The sequence below is a fragment of the Spea bombifrons genome, chromosome 7, assembly GCF_027358695.1.
Source record: "Spea bombifrons isolate aSpeBom1 chromosome 7, aSpeBom1.2.pri, whole genome shotgun sequence".
Classification (NCBI taxonomy): Eukaryota; Metazoa; Chordata; class Amphibia; order Anura; family Pelobatidae; genus Spea; species Spea bombifrons.
The window spans coordinates 13694061-13713805 of NC_071093.1; the positions used below are offsets into that span (position 1 = coordinate 13694061).

The following is a 19745-nucleotide window of genomic DNA, read 5'->3' on the forward strand; positions in this document are numbered from 1 at the left end:
GATTATTTTACCAGTGATGAACTTACTTTATGTTAGGAAATTTGTGTGGTGCGATGATATCGCTGTTCTTGAGCCAAACAATGTCTGGATTCGGGTTACCCAAAGCCTTTACTGACATTTCCAGTTGAGAACCTTGCTTAACACTGACATTTTTTAGCTTTTCCACAAACTGTGGTCTCTGTAAGTATTCCTTTGCTGTGAAAGACAGAGCAAAAATAGTTATATTGTTGTTTAGAGTAGAAATAGTTATATTGTTGTTTTAAATGTAAATCATCGTAATGGCGCAACAGACAAAATTCTTGACCATGCAGAAGTACCTTCTACAGTTAATGTCATAGAGACTGAGGTCTTTCCAGCTCTGTTTTGAGCAATGACTGTCCATTCTCCAGAATCAGCTGGCATTGCTGGAACAATGATAAGCGATTGTGTGCCATCTTCTTTAACAACAATCTTGTGCGTATAGTCATTGACAACTTGCTGACCTGTAAAATACAAATACTCATATTAACACATTAATTTCAACATAGTGTCTCGGAACATATATAGACAGGAACTGTATTAGGCAGATGTGGATATAGGTGATAAGTATAAAATTCAGATCTATTTTTTTATCATTATTCTATCACTTTGTTAATAATCTTTTGAATTTCTTGATAATACTTGGACATTGGCTTGGGTGTAACTATTCATCTTAATTGTTCTAATTTTAGTGCTTTTGTTCACCATCTAGTTTGTTCATGGGAGTTTCATCAATTTATTGAACAAAATTAGGAAGCATATTGTGCTAAAACACGTACCATTATGGAACCAAAAAGTCTCTGGCATTGGTCTTCCGACAACTTTTAGGTCGAAACGAGCTGTTTGGCCTTCAGCACACTTAACAGATGAAGGTTTCAACACAAAGACAGGTTTATATAACCTCTCCAACTGGGATTCATCTGTTTCATCCAACCTGCGGGCTGGTGAGCGAGCAGGAGAACGCCCAGGAGAGCGACTTGGGGAGCGGGGTGATACCGATCTATAAAAAGAAAATACATACAGTTAGCAGCTGTCTGCAGGCGCAGGTACTGTGCTTGATGGGTATGCTGAAAATGGACCTCATTGTAATAAGAAAAGGGTCTGTTTACCGAATTCTTTTGACTGCCTCTGGTGCTGGTATATATGTTGGCCCTCCGGTAGGTGCAACAGGTTCCACATATAGTTTTCCTGAGCAAATGGCATTTCCTTTAACATTGCTGGCTAAAGCAGTGTAGATGCCTTCATCTTCGGTCAACAGGACAGGGATGCGTAGACTAGCCCTTCCATCTTGTAAGATCTCCATGTGGTAACGACCCCCTTGTTTAATACGTTTCCCATCCTTGTACCATGCAATCTAAAAAAATAACAGGAAAGTGTTACTAAAGTCTTTTATAACTCTCATTTCTGTAGCATTGAGCTAAGTTTTTTATCACAGAAACATAGCCTTCAGTGAGTTTGTTATCTCGAGAGAATGGTATTCACTTTAAGCACCAATTGACAACCCATGGGTGGTATTAAACAACACATTGTATTTTAGACACAGACATTGGGACATATGATACACATTGAATTGACAAAATCTAACACAATACCTTTGGTAGGGGGTAGCCAGACATTTTGCAGTGGAAGGTAACACCCATCCCTTCAAGGATCTGATAACTTTTTACTCTGATTTCAAATCTTGACTCAATTATTTCTGATTCTTCTACATCAAAAATCATTTCCTCGCCGTCTTCTTCTAGAAGTTCTTCTAAGCTTGTCTTAATAATTCTGTATTCAATCTCTTTGATAAGTTTCTCCTCAAATGAAGTGAGCTGATATTCCTAGAAAACACATATATATATATATATATAAGTATCCGGCAAAACAATGTTCAGCAAAATGAAAATAAAAGGAGACAGTTCAGCAAACTTTGACACAGAAAATCAGTTTTGTTTTCTTATGTAAATGGGGCATTTTGAACTACCTTCATCTTTTGATGAGAATATAGATATTATAAAGCAAGGTACATCAATTCTGGTTAAAGGTTATCATTTTTGAGCAATCATCAGAATTCCACTAATTCCTAGAATGTTGGTGCGATGTCTTGATGTTATTTACTTCTGAAGTTAGCTATTTTTATGTAATAACTATATCATACAAGTATTGGCAGATGATGAAAGAAAAGAAAGAAAAGCCAATCTTACTTCAGCATGAATTGTAGTCCTAACCAAAGTAGTGTCCTTAGCCATTTTCTTCCTGATAAGGGCTTGTTCCTTTTCATATTCCTTGTCATAGTCCCGAATCACTATTGGTGCCATCTCAGCCTCCTTTGGCTCTGGCACAAAAACAGTTACTTCTTCGTGCATCCTCATGTAAGATTCATATTCATCTATTTAGTAAAAAAAAAAAAAAAGGTTAAATACAGCATTATATGAATAACATGTTGACTCAGAGTTAAGGACAGCACATCAATAACAAATGGATAAAAACACTATTAATAGGAAAATTAAATATGGAATGATATGCTCTAATCAAGGCCTTTGAATTATAGCATTTTTGGTTTGTAGTTTTTTTATTATTTTTGTTTTATTGATATTGGACTGGTTTGTTAAACTGTGACATTAGCATTCTCAAGAACGTCCGATGCTTTTCAAAGTAACTCTTATTTTCGTACCTTCTTCTAAAAGGCTTGTGGTTTCAGAAGCTTCTCCATATTTGTTGCGAATAACAATGCTGTATTCTCCGGCATCATCAGCAAAAGTCATAGAAATCTCAAGTTTACATTCTCCAGAGTCTTTGTTGTGGGACACTTTATATCTATGAGAAACATTGCAAATGACGGCATTACTTTTCATTCATTAGTTAAAGAAGAGACATAAACACATAAAAAATGGTATAAAACATAGAGTATAAACCCTAAAATGTGACAAGGAACTTGTTTTTTCAAGACACCGGACACTGTCTACAACAACTATCACAGAAATAGAGATGTTGTTATTGATGTATTACATTTTTAATAAATATTTGTAACTGACTAAAACCAATCATTATTGAATATATGACTCAATCAATGTGTTTGTGTATGGATCAGAAGGTTTTTTTTACCTGTATCCAGTGCTTAGGGGTAGACCACCCTTTTTCCAGTATACATGTGGCTTGGGGTTGCCTCCAATTTGACACTCAAAAATAACCTTTCCTCCTTCAACTAATTTCTGAATAGTTGGTTTATGAATAAAGAAAGGAGCTACTCCTTCACCCGTCTCAGCAGGGGAGACTGTCTCCACCTCCATTTCATGGACTTCTTCAGCATAACTGAAAAGTAAAAAAAATAAAAAATTAACAGAGGATAACCAAATATATCTGCTAATGTATGAAAGTATTATCAACACCAGTATTCCTGTTAGGATATTTGAAATGACCTAGGAGAAGATATAAATCATCCAACTCGCATATATCTCCTGTGCAATAAGTGCCCCCCCTTAGAGCCTCTGACAGTGTCACGAACTCCAATAATTAGGAAAAAAAATAACAAAAAACTGAGCATTTCACTGAGTTTCTGGTTTACTCATTGGCAGTAGAATAGTCCCACTTGGTGAAAAATGGAACTTTCTTCTGGGTAGAAACTTTCACAGAAAAAAGTTTCTCTGAAGAATTATGTCACATGCATCATAACATTTACATCACATGACATAATGCTTATGTAGTTGATGTATGTGTTGTAACATCAGCAAAATTATATTGAAAGCTTCCCCCCAACACCAGCAAGCATTAACTTCCATGGAAATATAAAATACATTGCAAATATATTAATACATAGTAAAAAGAAAAACAGAATTACACTTTGGGTTCTGGAACTTTCTCAGTGATTGTTTCTTTAGCTTCATACTCCTCAGAAACTACAAAAGAAAAGTGGACAATATTAGTAAATATTTTAGAAAAAATCATCTGATATTAAAATATAAAATTCTCAATTAAGCAATATAACATTCTCCAGTAAGCTATGGCTGCTGTATATTAACTCATTTAATATTAATGAACATATTTTAAAATAATATAGAATTATGGTTTTAGTACTAGTTTTGGGATGGCCTTATACTTTTTTTGCCAGAACCTTATATCTCAAACACAAGCTTTTCGCTTATATTATTTACATTTTCTGTCTTCGGGTGGTTTTTCTTTTTTTTTTTCAAGTCTCTTGCATTTCAGTATTTGTAATAAATAATATTATATTATCTAATATTGTGACCACACAGCCTAAGAAGAGAACTCAAGGAAAGAAAAGTTATCTGCCTGATGCAGTTTACTTCCCAAGCACTTTATAATTTTAAGTGATTGCCGTGTGAAACAATGCAAACCATGTAATGAAATAAGATGTAACGAGTTACCTTGAACGAGTAGGTAGCATGACGTGCTAACTGTGCCAGCCTCATTGGAAGCAGTGCAAGTGAATCGGCCACTATCTTCGGCAAAAGCTTCACGGATTACAAGACGTACGATCTCTTCAGTGTAGGTAATTTGGAAATCAATTGAGTTTTCAATGCGGTAATCTTCTCGATACCACTCCACAGTTGGTAAAGGATGCCCAGTAATGCTACACTCCAATGTAACAGATTCGCCTTCAAGGACAGTCACATTTTTCAAGCCCTATTAACCAAAAAGAAATCTATTAATGTGAGCCAAAAATAATGAGTAGGCATCACCTTAAATGTAACAAAATTACGCTAATTAAGCTAACGTGGAGAATAAACCATTTGTGTTACTTACAGACACTAATGTTGGCGGGGTCACTGGGACTTGTGCGACTTCGGGAATTCCAGCAGCTTCCTCAACCTGCAATATAGGAATTCACGTTAAAGACTGAACAAGACAGACGTGTAGAAGAAGCATCATGCGGGAATAGATAAAGAGGAATTCTCTTGCTTATGGTAATGTTAGCAAGCGGAGGTCTGAAAATCAAATCAAAGAAAGAAAAAAAAAGCAACTAATATTAATTTAGAGGCCTCATGAGGTATCATTCCTCTGGAGCTCAGGTGTAATTGTTCATCAGCGCTGATAAGTAAGGAGAGAGGTTTGTAGGAAGTTTTGTTATTGTGCCTTTCTATACTACTAATGAAGCAAGGAGCAATTAGGAAGAAACTCGTTAAAACCAACCTCATATTCATATTGAAATCTTTCGTCGCGAGCTATACCACCTGATATGCTCACACCTACATCTCTTTTCATTTCAATATCAAAGCGAGTTTTATACGCTTCAGTTGTCTCTGCCAAAGGAAAAGTGTGAGAGACCACTTTTTCTGTCACAGTTCTGGTTTCTGCTGGCTTTAAGTGAGGCGCTTTCACTGGTTTGGTGACCTTTTGGGAAGCTGATGTTGTTAACTCTTTTTGAAGAGATGCTATGGCAGAGCCTGCAATGGAAACCTACCCAACCCAAGACAAAATAAGTTACCATACCATCAAAGGATTTCCGTTTCAAAGATGCGCTATACTTTCCAATTGTTATCCCAAGTTACGTGGATATATAGATATTTATATTACCACTCAAAAGTTTGGGGTCACTTAAAAATCACACTCATCACACCTGTGTTCCAAGTTAAAGGTTAAGTCTACAAGGCTAAGCAATGATGAGAAGACCCTTTTGCAGTTATGTTACACAACTAGAAATGTCCTTGTTTTCCATGAAATGTGACCCCAAACTTTTGAACGGTGAATATGTGGGTGTCATTAACTGTGAGTACAGTTATAGTTTCTAGAACAGTACACTGCTGTTCAAACGTTTTATAAAAGTTTCAAGAAGACACGAAATTACTCAAGATTACTAAATGAAATGACACGAGTAATAAGAAAAGTGTTATTATAAGTCATTTACTCTCATATGGGGCTAAAGAGTTTTTGTTTCCATTAATGCTTGTACGAGAAAATACCAGTGCATCTTTAAAATCCAAGAGAAGAGTAAACATAATAAAGAAGAACTAGACAAAACGGAAACACATTAATTGTAAATTAGGACACACAGCAAAACATATATAAATAAATAAAAAAGATGTTATGCGAAGAAGGGAAGCACGGGGGAAATTATTTTGCATTAAAAGCTATAGTTGTGTATGTGTGTGCTGTGTTAATCACTGATTGAGCTTTTTTTTAGTTTGCATTAAATCACCTATAAGGTTAAAAGGTTTAGGATTTGTAAAATATTATTAGATTAATGAGCTAGGGATTTTCCAACGAGTATTCATAAGTATTTATCAATAACATATTGTATGTCAGGCAAGGTATTGCAAATATCCATTTGGAAAATAACTGTAAAAGTATTCAAAGCGTTAAAATTTAGATTCTTCATTTTGTGATTGGTATATTGTGTTCTTACATCTTAAAGCACATGGCATGGATATTTGCAACGCAAAGTTATTTGTGGTTTAGGGAAGTCAAGGCACAGCTTTCTATCATGTCACACCAGATTAGAACATTAAGATTCAAATTGCCTGGATTAAAATCACTTTTGTAAAATGGTTCTACATTCTCAGTCTGGTATGAATGATAGTATCGCCCATTGAGAGGCCAGATTACCACAATATGGCGCAGGTTTCTGTGCCGCTGTGGGGTGCCTGGCATACATCTCATGGAGATCTTACCTCATATGTTTGCTCAGATTTAGGAACTGAGACTTTTGAGACCATAAAATGAGGAACAGGAGTATGTGGAAGTGTTTGTTCCAGTTGTACTGTTGGTACTGTTGTTGGTTCTGGTGTTCTTCTAATCTATATTGACCAATAAAGTGTTGTTGAGTTTTTACGTTTTATGTACAAACTACAAATTGAAGTATTAATGGATAAAAGCACAATGCCTAACCTGAGGCACAGGTGTTGGTACATGATCTGCAGGTAGAATTTTTGGTACAACAGGGACATGAATCTCCGGAGCCTTCACCGGCTTAGTGACAACCTGACGTTCGGGTGAAAATTCAACTGTTTTCCTAGCCGAAACATGCTCTTTGTATTGATATTGCAGAGCAGTTTCTTCTGTGTAGCCCTCTTCAATGTGTCCTGGTTGTCTAACACGGGCTAGGTCAACTGCAGCAACAACTGTAGCCACAGCGCCAGCTTTTGTGCCGGCATCGATCTAAAGAGGACATTTACAGAATTCATACAAAGCCCACAACGACAAACAAAAAAGAAAACATACAGCACAATACTGAAACTGTACCAAACTAACGGTCACATGTACATGAGTATTCAGTTACCGGTACAATGCGGAGACACAATGTGACAAGTACTGACGCAGCTTATTATACTCTATGTATAATATTATAATACTATAATATTATACTGTACTTTACATATTATATATATATGCTAACGCGTGTCTCTACTGTTCTATGAATGAAATAACAAAGATACATACATTCTGGCACATTTATGAATGCAGGAGACAGAGATTGTGTCTGCTTGCAGTTGATAAATGGGCCATGACATCTAGCATGCACATAGTTTTCTGTTTCAAATAACACGTGAAACAAGGTGAGGACGATTGGCAGCGTGCATGTCAAAGATAACAAGAGGTGCCCAGTGACAGAAGATGATACTCTATATGTGACCATTGGAATGTATACCTCCTCCATCTCCTGTATATCAGTAGCCACTGGCAAACTTGTGCTTAGGACAGACTGTGTTCTAGCTCGATGTACAGAGGCCAGCACCGTCTCAACTGCCATGACTTTCTCCGCATCATGAATCATCTGTCCCACAATTCAAATCATACATGGATACAAACCACAAGACTGTCTTAACATCACAAGGAAGGGCACTTGTACATCTACATACCGACAACACACTGGCCTGACCTTCACACAAGAAAACATTTTTATATTTGTGCCGGGTGCCACAGACTATTAAGTTAGATGCTTTATAACATTATTATTGTAAAACTCAATTTGTACATTTTTTCTAACCTTTTCTGGGTTCCATGACAGCCAATGGTACAGGGAGTTAGTAGAAAGACATTGCTTGAAATGTTAGATTTATTGGCTCTATATTTCTTGAGTAAGTAATGGGTTACATTTAGCTTTCACATCTCTAGCAGTATGTATTCACCTGTTCTTGGACTGTTTGAATTTGTTCTCTTTTAGCTGCAGCTCCTTCTGCAGTCCATAGTTGCTCTTGTTTGGTGGAAATTGCCTCTACGGTTCTCAGCTGTTCTTGTCTGGTGGAAATTGCCTCTACGGTTCTCAGCTGTTCTTGTCTGGTGGAAATTGCTTCCACACTTCTCGATACCGCCTCTTGTCTGGTTCTCTCACTGGTCACATCTATACTGCTAACAGCAGTTGTTTCAGCCTCCTTTCTAATCTGATTGTTTAAGAGAAAAAGGGACTTCTTAGAACACAGGAGAAAAATCTTGTTCTGGTACAGAGTCTACCAAGGCGATGATGGATGAAGCAGAGCATGGATGTAATGGCATTAACCTGATGAAGCTCACTATGGATGATGGATGTCAGCGAAAGCAAAAAGCAAGCACTTGTTATACTTATTGCACAGGGACTGGCTGGTTGAGGCTGGTACTGTGGCTCTTGTAGAACCTCTCAAGATATTCTTACTTTTTATATGTTCAACAGAAATAGATAAGTCCCTGGTAGTTTTCCAAATAGTCTACATAGCCCAGGTCTATAAAATCATGGAATCAGAAGGTGCTATGTAACTATTGAAAATATCGTGCTCAGCAGTGTAAATGCCACCAGCCTGCCCCTGTTATAGCTGCTTCACGGCCAGTAAATGCTATAAAATATGTGCTTTCTTTTCTACCTGCTCGTGAACAGGCTGAATGTGTACAGCAGGCATTGTTATCCTGGCACTTGGAACAGGTTCCCTCACTCTTGCCAGATCAACAGCTGCAACTACCGTCGCAACAGCTGCTGTTTTCCCTGTGCCGTAGACCTATATTCATCACATTAAAATACATGTTTCACATACACAAAGCAAACGTGATGGGACTGCTGTCCTCAGAATGTAAACATCACTAATATAATGTATTTGTACATTAACATTAAAATGTTTTGTTTTTCTATTCTATTTTAACGGAACATTTAATGAAGTCATTTTTATTAACTATGCAGCTGAGAAAATGTTGTAAATAAAACAGTTTTTGGGTCTAGCCAAGTCTCCAGCAAACACACTAGTTCCTTACCTTTAAAAGTGTCACTGTGTGTTTGACTTAACCTCTCCATAAAAACACATCTACAAACTACAAGACTTTCAGAGAAAAGATACCCTGGTCCTCCTTTTCGAACTTGTTTTTAATGTTTATGTTTATTGGTACAACAAGGCATCTTGTGGGATCTGAGGAAACCCTATTATTCTCAACATGGAGTTATACAAAATATAGGTTTATTTTGAAAATAACTTTCCATGTTCCGCCATACTTAAAAACAAACACTGGCCAATTACCTCTCTGGTTTCAACTCCGGTAGTCATTCTTTCAGATTCCCATTTCTCTTCAATCCTTGTGTGTGCAGCCCTTGTAGATACAAGAACTTCTTGCTTCCAAGGAGGAGGAACTTCTGCAGCGTGAGGTGTTGGTGTGGTCCTCATTGGGGAAGGAGACTTAACTGATCTGATTGGAGAAGTTGACAGTCTTCCAGCCGGAGAGACTGACCTGATGAATAAAAGGAAAACACAAACATTATTTCACTGTATGATAACACAGTCCTATTCATAAACCAGTTACCTCTACTTTAACTCATCTTAAATGAGGATAGGGATGCTAAAATATTATATCAGTAGATTGTAAGCTCAGAGCCCTTTGTCCTTCTCTGCCTGTACGCATTAAACATGTGTTAATGTTATTGTTAATATTTAAATAGTCTTTGTTCCTTTTTTCTACTGCCCCGTATTGTAGCAACACTACAGAATCTGTTGCCATATACTGTATAGGGTACTCCAATAAAACAAACAGAGCAAAATCTAGTAGCAATGTAAGTCCTTCTTCCTCCCAACTAGAAAGAAAATAAAGCAAGTATCCAATGTAATCTGCAAAATAACCACAAGATGGCACCAAAACACTACTGTTAAAAATAGTGCTTGATTTAAGGTAAAAGGGTACAATTTGCCTATTTACAGCAAACATTAGTTGTATTCTAATATTTATGAACATAAAGGTTATTAAACGTCCAGATAAACAGTTTTAAAATTATTTCTGAAAGATAGGTATGGTATACATAGATAAGGTAAAGGTGCAACAATGCCCAGGTACTTTTAGGAATCAACAAAGAAAATAATATTTGAACCCTATTGGCACTCGTCAGTGTCACTGGAACTAAAATACTTTTCAGACAATAGTGGTTACCAAGAAGCAGAGTCAATGCGATACGTTTATTGGCAGAGCAATACTACTTGTGAAACAGAAAAGATCCCATAGATTGTAAGCTCACAAGCAGCGCCTCAAAAGCCCACCATTCCTGCCAGGAACTTTGTGTAACCATACCATAAGGCTAGATGGCAAGCTTACAGACAGGGTTTTCAACTCCTGATGTATCTGTTTGTATTAATGTATATTTGTTGTGTATGTGTTAACTGCTTAAATTGTACAACTCTGCTGTTGGTGCTTTATATATAAAAGATAATAATAATAATAATAATAATAATAATAATAATAATAACAATAATAATAATAATCAGTGAAGTCCAGGATTTTGATCAGTCATTATTAAGTGTGATGCACAAATCATTATGTCAGAGGTCACTTGAGGTGTCAAAAGTCTTTTAAACTTCTGGCAGGAGATATAGCGTGTCTGTATGCTAGTTATACAGGTTATTCTATAACATCATAGTGTCTTAGACATTCTTTATCATGGTTCAGATCATTGTTCATTCATTTCTCTCTCTTTCTCACTGAGTGTGGTAATACATTGATAATGCGTCTGGCAGAAATGTTCTCTCTTTCCCTGTCCTAGCAATGCATTTGTATAAAATGATTTAAAATCCATATTTCATCTTTAATTTAGCATCATTCCACTCGGTAGCACATTTTGTATTTAATTGTAGCTTGGTGAACCAACAGTCAAATCTCAGCACTTTGCACATAAGGAAATATACAAATCCGGTAGATGTATTACCTTACTGGTGATGGCACTGGTGCTCTTACTGGTCTTACAGGGGAAGGAGATTGTCTCGAAGGTGAAGGAGACTGCTGTCTTGGAGTCTGAATCCTAGTAGGAATTACTGGAGGCGTTGGTGACTTTGAAGGGGGCTTTGGGGGGATTCTAGGAGGAGTTTTATGTGGCAGCTGCAGTCCTGCAGCTCCTTCAATAGTCATTTCAACTGTGGCACTGGATCTAGCTTCATAATGAGCCTCTACTCTCTGCAAAACAAAATCAAGGAAGATTATAGATAAACCATAGATATTATGGACATTTGGACAAAGCAGTTATTAATATGGTGTAAAAATTTGCTAAAATTACCTTTTCGAAACGTGCCTGTCTTGCTTGGGAAATCTGAGCAGTCGATACAAGTGTCTTTGTCTTTTTAGCGGGGATTTCTTCATCAGCTACAAAAGTTACAAAAACAGTGAAATGTAAGAATTGTATCAAGTTGACTTTGTGATGTTCTAATCAACAAATTCTATGGATTGAAACCAAATGTTACTATATGATTGTAAAAACACTGTTAATTATATTAAATCAACACGTTCAAAATTATTTGTAGACTGTTATACAACTCTATACAAATCTATAGTGTGATTTAGGTGGAAATGTGGAGCATTTCTATTTGAAGCCCCTCAAACAATGCAAACAATTCAATTTACATGAATGCTAATGATTCCAAAGCCTTAAAATAAAATGTAACCTTCGTTCGGATGAAATCATGAATTTATGGGAAACAAAGATTCTCTCATCTGATTTTGCAAAATAGAATCCGTACCTTGAATAGTCAGTTCAGCTGTTGAAGTGGCACGTCCGACATTATTTGTTGCGTTGACAGAATAAGTTCCAGAATCTTCGGGATAAGCTTCTGCGATTATTAAACTGTAGAGGTCTCCATCACGTACAATCAGAAAATCAGGGGAGCTGTGAATTTCAGCGCCCTCTCTGTAGAACTTCACCACAGGTGTAGGGATTCCGCTCACTCTAACGTCAAGTCGTACTTGACTGCCTTGTCTTACTGTCGTAGTCTGTAGTCTTTGTGTAAAGTTTGGGGGTGCAGTTTCAGCTACAGAATAAAATAAAATAAGGCATTTAAAAACACTTAGTTTGTACAGAGATGTGAAAAACACAAAAACACCAAAGTCCTAGCATAGGTGACTCTATAGCTTGGTTGGATCAGCTAAAAGGACTAGGGCGCTATTTGATGTTTCTGTGCTTGTGATAACAATTATTTAACCTTATCGATTGGGGTTCTTCATGACTTTGTGACATGGGATCACTCGATATTATATGATTTCGGGTACTTGGTCATACCTGTTACAAGTAGTTCGGCGGTACTAGTAGCTTGTCCTGCTCCATTGGTGGCTCGTAGGGTATATCTTCCACTGTGTGCGGCTGTCGCAGCGGAGATCACAAGTCTAGCGCGGCCATCGCTAAACGTGATCTGCACACCGGGCAGTGTTGCAGCAGAAATTACCTGGCCATCCCTAAACCAGCTCACCTCTGGAACTGGAAAACCTAAAAGGACAAATACAGAAATAAAATGAAAATGATTAGCGGGCACACATGATTTCTTAACTACAATAATATAAACGAATAATAAGTAAAAAAAAACAATCTCTAGCTTATCACAGCTAACATACAGTGCCACTTTTGGAAGAATATTTCAAACTTATCGTAAATCTATATCGTATATTAAAACATGTATTAATATTGAGACTTCATATGAAAACAAGATGGATGGGAAGAGGACTAGTTTCCTTTGTTCTTACTTTATTAACCATGTAAAACCTGTCATTCCGGATTAGTCTTTTTTATTTCAGATATTATATTGAAATGAAATTGGTGTACAATCACTTAGTACGGTAATACATAAGATCATCAAAAGTACTTTTTTGGTGAAGTTGTCTCCGAAATCACTGTACTCTAATACAATACTCCATTGCAAGTCACAGAATGTTCAGAGAAGTGCAATGAATACTCTTCTGGACATCTGGACTTTTATATAGACACCATGTATTTCAAGAATCAAGTTATCTCTCAAAATTATAATAAAAAATAGTACATAATTAATCACATTATTTGATTTGCTGTAGAAAGTACATATTAATGGGCTAAAAATGACCTATACATTTACAAACAAAATGAGTAACAAATGTATAGGTTATTTTCTGTATTTCTGGCCTGTGCCAGGTACCATAGGAAGGTCTTCTTTGTGCTTGCACCCTCCCCAGCATACATGGCATGGAAACACATTGCAGGTATTTGCAGGCAATGAAGCACAGAGAGCATGCCTCTGTAGCACTGGGACAGGGAGAAAGTGATATAACATCGTATGAAAGTTCCTTTATTTGGCCAAAGCTACATTTCTTGGCATTTAACTCATGCCTGGGAACATTTTAGAAAGGATGCTGCAGGAATGGCAGCTGATTGCCAGACACAGGGGCAATTCTTTCACCCCTGGGTAGGAACAATGTCATTTAGCTACACTCCCTCCTACTTCTGGCCTTTCCTTCAAAACCATTACAGAATTCCACAGGTGTGCAGAAATAAAATGAGTAACATGTGGTTAATTTAGCTCATTACAACAGAACAGAACACTATGTAAGAGATCTATACAATAAAAATAAATGTGTCTCAAAACCATTTAATGAAAGCACATCAGGAATGAAGTTTTGAAACACGAAAAAGTAATAATCTATAACTTTGCATACCTCTCAACATTGTAAATGATCAGAAGGGTACTGTTATTTTAGGAGATGGCATAAGCAGGCTGTTGAGGGGGCAGAGGTGGCACTGGTAGGCTGTTTAAGGGGCACAGGTAGCATATGCAGGCTATTTAAGGGCAAAGGTGGCACATGCAGGCTGTTTAAGGGGCAGAGGTAGCACAGGCTGTACCACTGTCAATGTCTGGCTCAGTATGTAGTGATGACAGTTAAGCTGTCCCATCTTCTGTGAGTTCCAGGCCAAAAAATTAGCCAGGCCAATGCACTGTTCTTCTCCTGTAAATGTCCATTTCAGAAGAACTATTCAATGCTTTCAATGAGCTTTTATACTTATTATTTTTAGTTGTTTACAGTGATAGTAAATACTATGTATGTGATGTGTGAAAACCACAAATTAAAATTTGTTCACACTGTTTAAAAGTTATCTTTTTTTATTGCTACAAATACTGAAAAACATATATAAGGAGGCGTGGTCATGACAGGATGTGGCTAAGGAAGGGACATCACCACGATGGCCCATGACGTTTTGTTGCCCAGAGCCCTGGATGGTCCCAGTCTGCCCCTGGCTAGGGGGCAAGACTTATTTTGAGTGTGACCTATGTATAGCTATTTATGTAACTGAGTAAGTTACAATACTAGATTTTATTTTTACAATTTATAATTACATACATATTATTGACTTTCAGGTACCCCTGTTAATATAGAATGCTTTGATACATTTATTTTCTTTAAATCATTTTATTTAATTCAGTAAAATTCAGCTCATCTTGTGTAATCACAAACTCACATGACAATTAGCCAAACAAAAGCTTTTTGGAGCAACAGAGTTACACAACCACAGGAACACAACCTGTAGACTAACCCTGATCTAACCAGGACTTCCTAGGTAAAAGAACATGTCTCATTATTGAGGTATTTATCTCTTCTGCTTGTACGATAGCTAATTTTATAATAAAACTCCACTGTTGAGGGCCTTAACGCATTAAAAAGCAGCATGAGAATGAAGATATGTAATTACATTTCTACATAATGTGGGGCCAGCATGTAATCGCTTCAATTACATTATGACCTCCCAGAAATGTAGTCCATCTAAAGAAAATTTTACAGTTTAAATAGATAATGCTGCATTGAACTATACATTGTGTGCAATCACTCCCAGTAACCTTTCAGAATATATCTCAGATTACATCAGGAATAGTCAGAGTAAATGCACTTCATCTTCGACGATATAGGGAAATCTTATTTTATCTTTACTTTTGGGATAACTGTTGGGTTTGCTACACTGCTGTTTTACTTTAAAAGGGTCGCCTTTTACAACAATCGAGCTACAATCTCTGAAACCAATTTAAACACATGGACACAAAGCTTAAACTAAACTTAAACTAAACTATGTACTCATAATTACATATATTTATATATAAAAAAAGGAGCATCGCATGCCACCAGTTTTCAAATAGGTGCTATTACAACATTCTCTTATATTAACCCCTTAATGACAAAGCCTGTACATGTACGGGCTCAAAATGCATTGTTTTCATTGGTTTAGGGACCACCCATTGTCCTTAAGGGGTTAAAATGAAAGAAAATACATTTGCTGTGAGATGTTGTTTGGATCTCATAGACTCCAAGTTTCAAACTTTATTGTTATCATGTCTAATTAGCCAGATACATCTATCATCTACTTTTTACATCTATCTATCTAATCTATCTATCTAGCAATCTATCTATCTATCTATCCATCCATCCATCCATCCATCTATCTATCTATCTATCTATCTATCTATCTATCTATCTATCTAGATTTAAGACTTCAATGGGAACCTTCGCCTGCATTCTACAGCAAATCAAATAAATCAACTTGAAAGTACACCAATGACATTCTGGTTTATATACATACATAAATATATACATATAAATGGCAGCAAACCTTAAAAAGAATATATATATATATATCCTATATATTCAGCATATTAATCTTAAATTTAGAAAGGCAGCTGTAGCTTGAAGGGTTTGAGTGACAGGACATGGTGTGGGGTTATTATAGAGCTGGTGTTGCAGGCGATGGATCAACACATCGCGCCTTTTATAGCGAGGCAGCTGCCATGTAGCTTTAAAGCAGATCAATTTTCCTAAAATAGCCCAGGCACAACCTCTTCCAATATCATCCGATCCTTTGAACCAAAGTTAATTAGTCATCATTACAGCAGACTGCCAATGATAGATGGCTCATAACCTCCATTCTTACCATACCAAAATCTCAAGTGCAGAGAACAGGAAATCACTTTTATAAACTCATTTCTGCACAGATTGGCGATCAAGCAGTTTATATCAATAACCTTATATTTGGCGACAATGTAGCCAAATAGACTTTTCTGCGTCAAACAGTAGGAAGAAAACGTTGCAATTTGTTGCACCCCGGGTCACCCTAGATAGGTAATATATACCTAAAACATTAATTCTACTTTCATGGCCTTTTAAAAATATCTAGAGAAACATTTATATTGCCAAATAAAACATTTATATATTTATTGTCTATTGTAATGACTTATTATCTGTTGAAACTTGTTGAATCATATTCTGATTTTACAGAACCAGATAAGGGCTACCAAGCCACACTCACTTTTACAACATTTTCAGTCAGATGTATAGTCGCAACCAAGATGCCATCTTTAGTAAAGATACAGTTTTTCTTATAGTCGAGCAAAAAAATAATGCAAATTAGAAATTTGGATTCATATAAAATAGTCCCTTTGACAATCTTGCATAGAACAACATGAAACCAAATTACAGAATGATCACAAAACATTTAAAAATCTCAAACTGTACACCGAACTAACATATTGTCCATTGTCCATGCTCTTGTTTCATGGAGATAGACAACTATAGCTATAAGGCCTTTAATATACAACCAGAAATCAGGGGGATCTGAATGTATCAAAAATGAAAACTCTATATATACTTGGCATCTGATTTTTAGATGGACATTATAACATTTAGAACATTAGACAGCAGGCAATTTAGGAACCATCATGAAATAAGAAAAGGCAAAGTGATCTAAAATAAGCTCTGAGACAAGACTAGACAACTGTGACCTGCAGCTGTTAGAAGATTTCAACTCCCATCAATACTGCCATTAGCTGTTGGCTGACTAAGTGGCAAAGAAAGCAGGTCGACAACAGCTGAGAGGTCAGATACACAGCGAAGGTCTAAATGTGTTAACCCTCAGTCTATAACCATGAGCAAATAAATTAAATATTTAATCCAAAACTCCATATTTTTGTCCAACTAGTGGTCTCCAGTATGTATAACTCTTAGCATGTATGAACAATGGAGTCCTCCAGCCTAGGCTTCTTCATGGTTCATATTAAAAAAGGTGTGACAATATTGATGTAAATTAGATCATTTGAAGTTATTATGGAGTTACCTGGATATATCAACAAGGAAAATACTAATACTCATTTATCATAGACTTGATATTTGAATTATTCTTATAGTTTTTGGAGGACATGCTAGATTTTTAGCCAAAAATCCATATATAGTAATTTCCAGTAAATATCCTTTTAACACAACAGAATCATCTACTAAAAACTTATTTCAGGATAATAAAGATAATTTCACCACAACTGAGTAGACATTTTTTCAGAGGGATATGGCATACAATATAAATATATAATAATGGATTAGAAAATAAATCCTTACCACTAATCTGAGCCTCAAAGGTTGCGGCACTACCCTCCAGTGCCACAACACTTTGTACCGGCTGAATGAACGTCGGCGCTTGCGTAGACATCTTTATAGGCACCCTAGGGAAATAAGGAAAAAAGCCATAAGAAATAAAATTCAAAGTATATATTTCTTCTTTCTACTTCTGATTAAGTAATTCTAATTAAATAACTCATAGTTCTTTAAAAATGTTTTTTGTGAGTCTTTATTGAATAGCGGTAAGAAAATGGCGAAAAATATAGTAAGTTAATTGGAAAACATCCAATTAGTTAAGCCTCTTTCATTATTTTTAATGTAAACTTTTTGAAATTTTAATGTTTTTACAAAAATAATCGAAGAATACAAATATGGAGTGGAATGAGAATCTATGACCTTTTCAGAAACAGACTGAAATGTTATGTAAATTAGAGCCAAAAAATTCATGAATCCGTGGAAAAGTGTGTAAAAATTCACACTTCTAGGGTACAGTGCTAAATACTGTGGCCTTTATTGTAAAGTATTTTCTAAGTATTTGGCTTAATTCAATTACTTTATTTCAATAACATTTTATACAAATTATATAACAATACAAAATGTCATTTAAATATAAAAATATTTTAATTTACAATTTCACTATGATTCAGTTTTATTTTATAACAATTATGTTAGGCTTTTCTATTTGTCAATAGTTTGTTATAAGTAGGTTGAATGGTATTGTTTTAATAATAGTAACAGAAACTATTGTTTTAATAAATGTAGTAACAGAAACTACATTGATTAACATATAAAAAATATTTTTTTAATAGATTAAAAGGATAATGTTGTAAGGCAAATACACTACAGGTCATTAAATAATGTTTTTTTTTATAAAACTAAGTTTTCAAAACTAAAAGAAAAAAATATATAATAGTTTTATATGTCTAATACATTTACTTGGTTTAAAAGATAATGGGTAGAGATCACAAAAGGGCATAGACTAAAAATAGCACATGGAGCTGTGATTGACAGGAGACAAGTGTTCCCAGCAGGGCTGATACTGATACAGGAGCAGATGATTCCCTTAAAAAGTCATCGGCTCATGGACTTTATCAGAGTTATTCTTGGCTTTTACCAGGCTATGGGTAGCACAACTTTAGAACTAAACTCCTTTACATGAAAAAACACACAACAGTTTAGAAAAAAATATGTTACATAAGTGAAAATATAAAAATAACGCAGGTATTAGCTACTGGGACATAAGATATGAACACTATTCACTCCCATACACTTAACACTTCTAATTCACATGTAACCTCACAAATAAGTATATATATATATATATATATATATATATATATATATATATTAAGCTCTCAAGAGCAGGCCCCTCTTCTTCTGTATCATAGTGTTATTATTTTAAAGTGTCTTTGTTAATATATAAAAACTCATTGTACTCTTAAAATTAGCAACCTTATATATGCATATTTCTCCCCGCATATAAATCTAGTTATAATATATACTTTAAAAGTTTATTATAGTATATAAATAACACACATATAAATGTACACATACCCGATACATATAGCCACTCATATTTCGCATTGCATCTACACATAAATATATATATGTGGACATATCTAATAAAATGGGTTCCCCATATCTTTATGCTACTGACCTGATGTCTTCAGAGTGCCTAAAAATGGTGGGACTGAGCCCAAAGGCTTGGAAACGACCTCCTTATTCCACAGAATATTGCTAGACAATTCCAGTGTGTAAATGGTTGAGCCTCTATGCTTAGAAAACAAAACTACACAGGGGTTGGCTGTGTGTAGTTTTGTTTTTCTATGCAATCCCTACACCCGAGGCAAGGCTGGGGATGCACGAACTGCTCAGAAGTGCTAACATGGTGCATTTAGCTTATATACCCCAGATCTGCTGACACTCCAGCATCATCATCTCCTAAAACAATTCTATTGGTCCAAAGTAGCCAGGGACTGTGGTGTGGGGTGGTGTACTTTATGTAATGTCACACCTGTCAAGATGACTGCTGGTGCTAAATCGGGCATCCTTAAATTTGGTTTCACAGTGGAAACCCAACACATGCACAGCAGCGGGGGAAGGGTTGAAACTTTAAGGATGTCAAAAGAGAAGAGCGTCAAGGGATAAAATAGATTTTTAGTCTTCCAGGTCAGGGAAACACATTCAGCAAT

General features: G+C 35.9%; 1 protein-coding gene across 1 annotated transcript in view; it reads right to left on the minus strand.

The window, feature by feature from the left end:
* TTN (titin) overlaps positions 1 to 19419 on the minus strand; it is a 201585-nt gene extending 182166 nt beyond the window's left edge. Inside the window, exons 1-24 of the mRNA XM_053470904.1 lie at positions 19211 to 19419; positions 17554 to 17657; positions 12443 to 12646; positions 11907 to 12194; positions 11447 to 11532; positions 11102 to 11346; positions 9435 to 9642; positions 8793 to 8924; positions 8178 to 8339; positions 7607 to 7732; positions 6847 to 7116; positions 6630 to 6755; positions 5152 to 5418; positions 4765 to 4830; positions 4386 to 4644; positions 3839 to 3896; positions 3106 to 3312; positions 2675 to 2817; positions 2205 to 2389; positions 1611 to 1841; positions 1128 to 1372; positions 798 to 1018; positions 318 to 482; positions 27 to 195 (exon numbers count right to left, since the gene is read on the minus strand). Of these exons, the coding sequence (XP_053326879.1) occupies positions 27 to 195; positions 318 to 482; positions 798 to 1018; positions 1128 to 1372; positions 1611 to 1841; positions 2205 to 2389; positions 2675 to 2817; positions 3106 to 3312; positions 3839 to 3896; positions 4386 to 4644; positions 4765 to 4830; positions 5152 to 5418; positions 6630 to 6755; positions 6847 to 7116; positions 7607 to 7732; positions 8178 to 8339; positions 8793 to 8924; positions 9435 to 9642; positions 11102 to 11346; positions 11447 to 11532; positions 11907 to 12194; positions 12443 to 12646; positions 17554 to 17644 (4154 nt within the window). The 5' untranslated portion in view covers positions 17645 to 17657; positions 19211 to 19419. The remainder of the gene's footprint in view (positions 1 to 26; positions 196 to 317; positions 483 to 797; positions 1019 to 1127; positions 1373 to 1610; positions 1842 to 2204; positions 2390 to 2674; positions 2818 to 3105; positions 3313 to 3838; positions 3897 to 4385; positions 4645 to 4764; positions 4831 to 5151; positions 5419 to 6629; positions 6756 to 6846; positions 7117 to 7606; positions 7733 to 8177; positions 8340 to 8792; positions 8925 to 9434; positions 9643 to 11101; positions 11347 to 11446; positions 11533 to 11906; positions 12195 to 12442; positions 12647 to 17553; positions 17658 to 19210) is intronic.
* Positions 19420 to 19745: the final 326 nt, after the last annotated feature.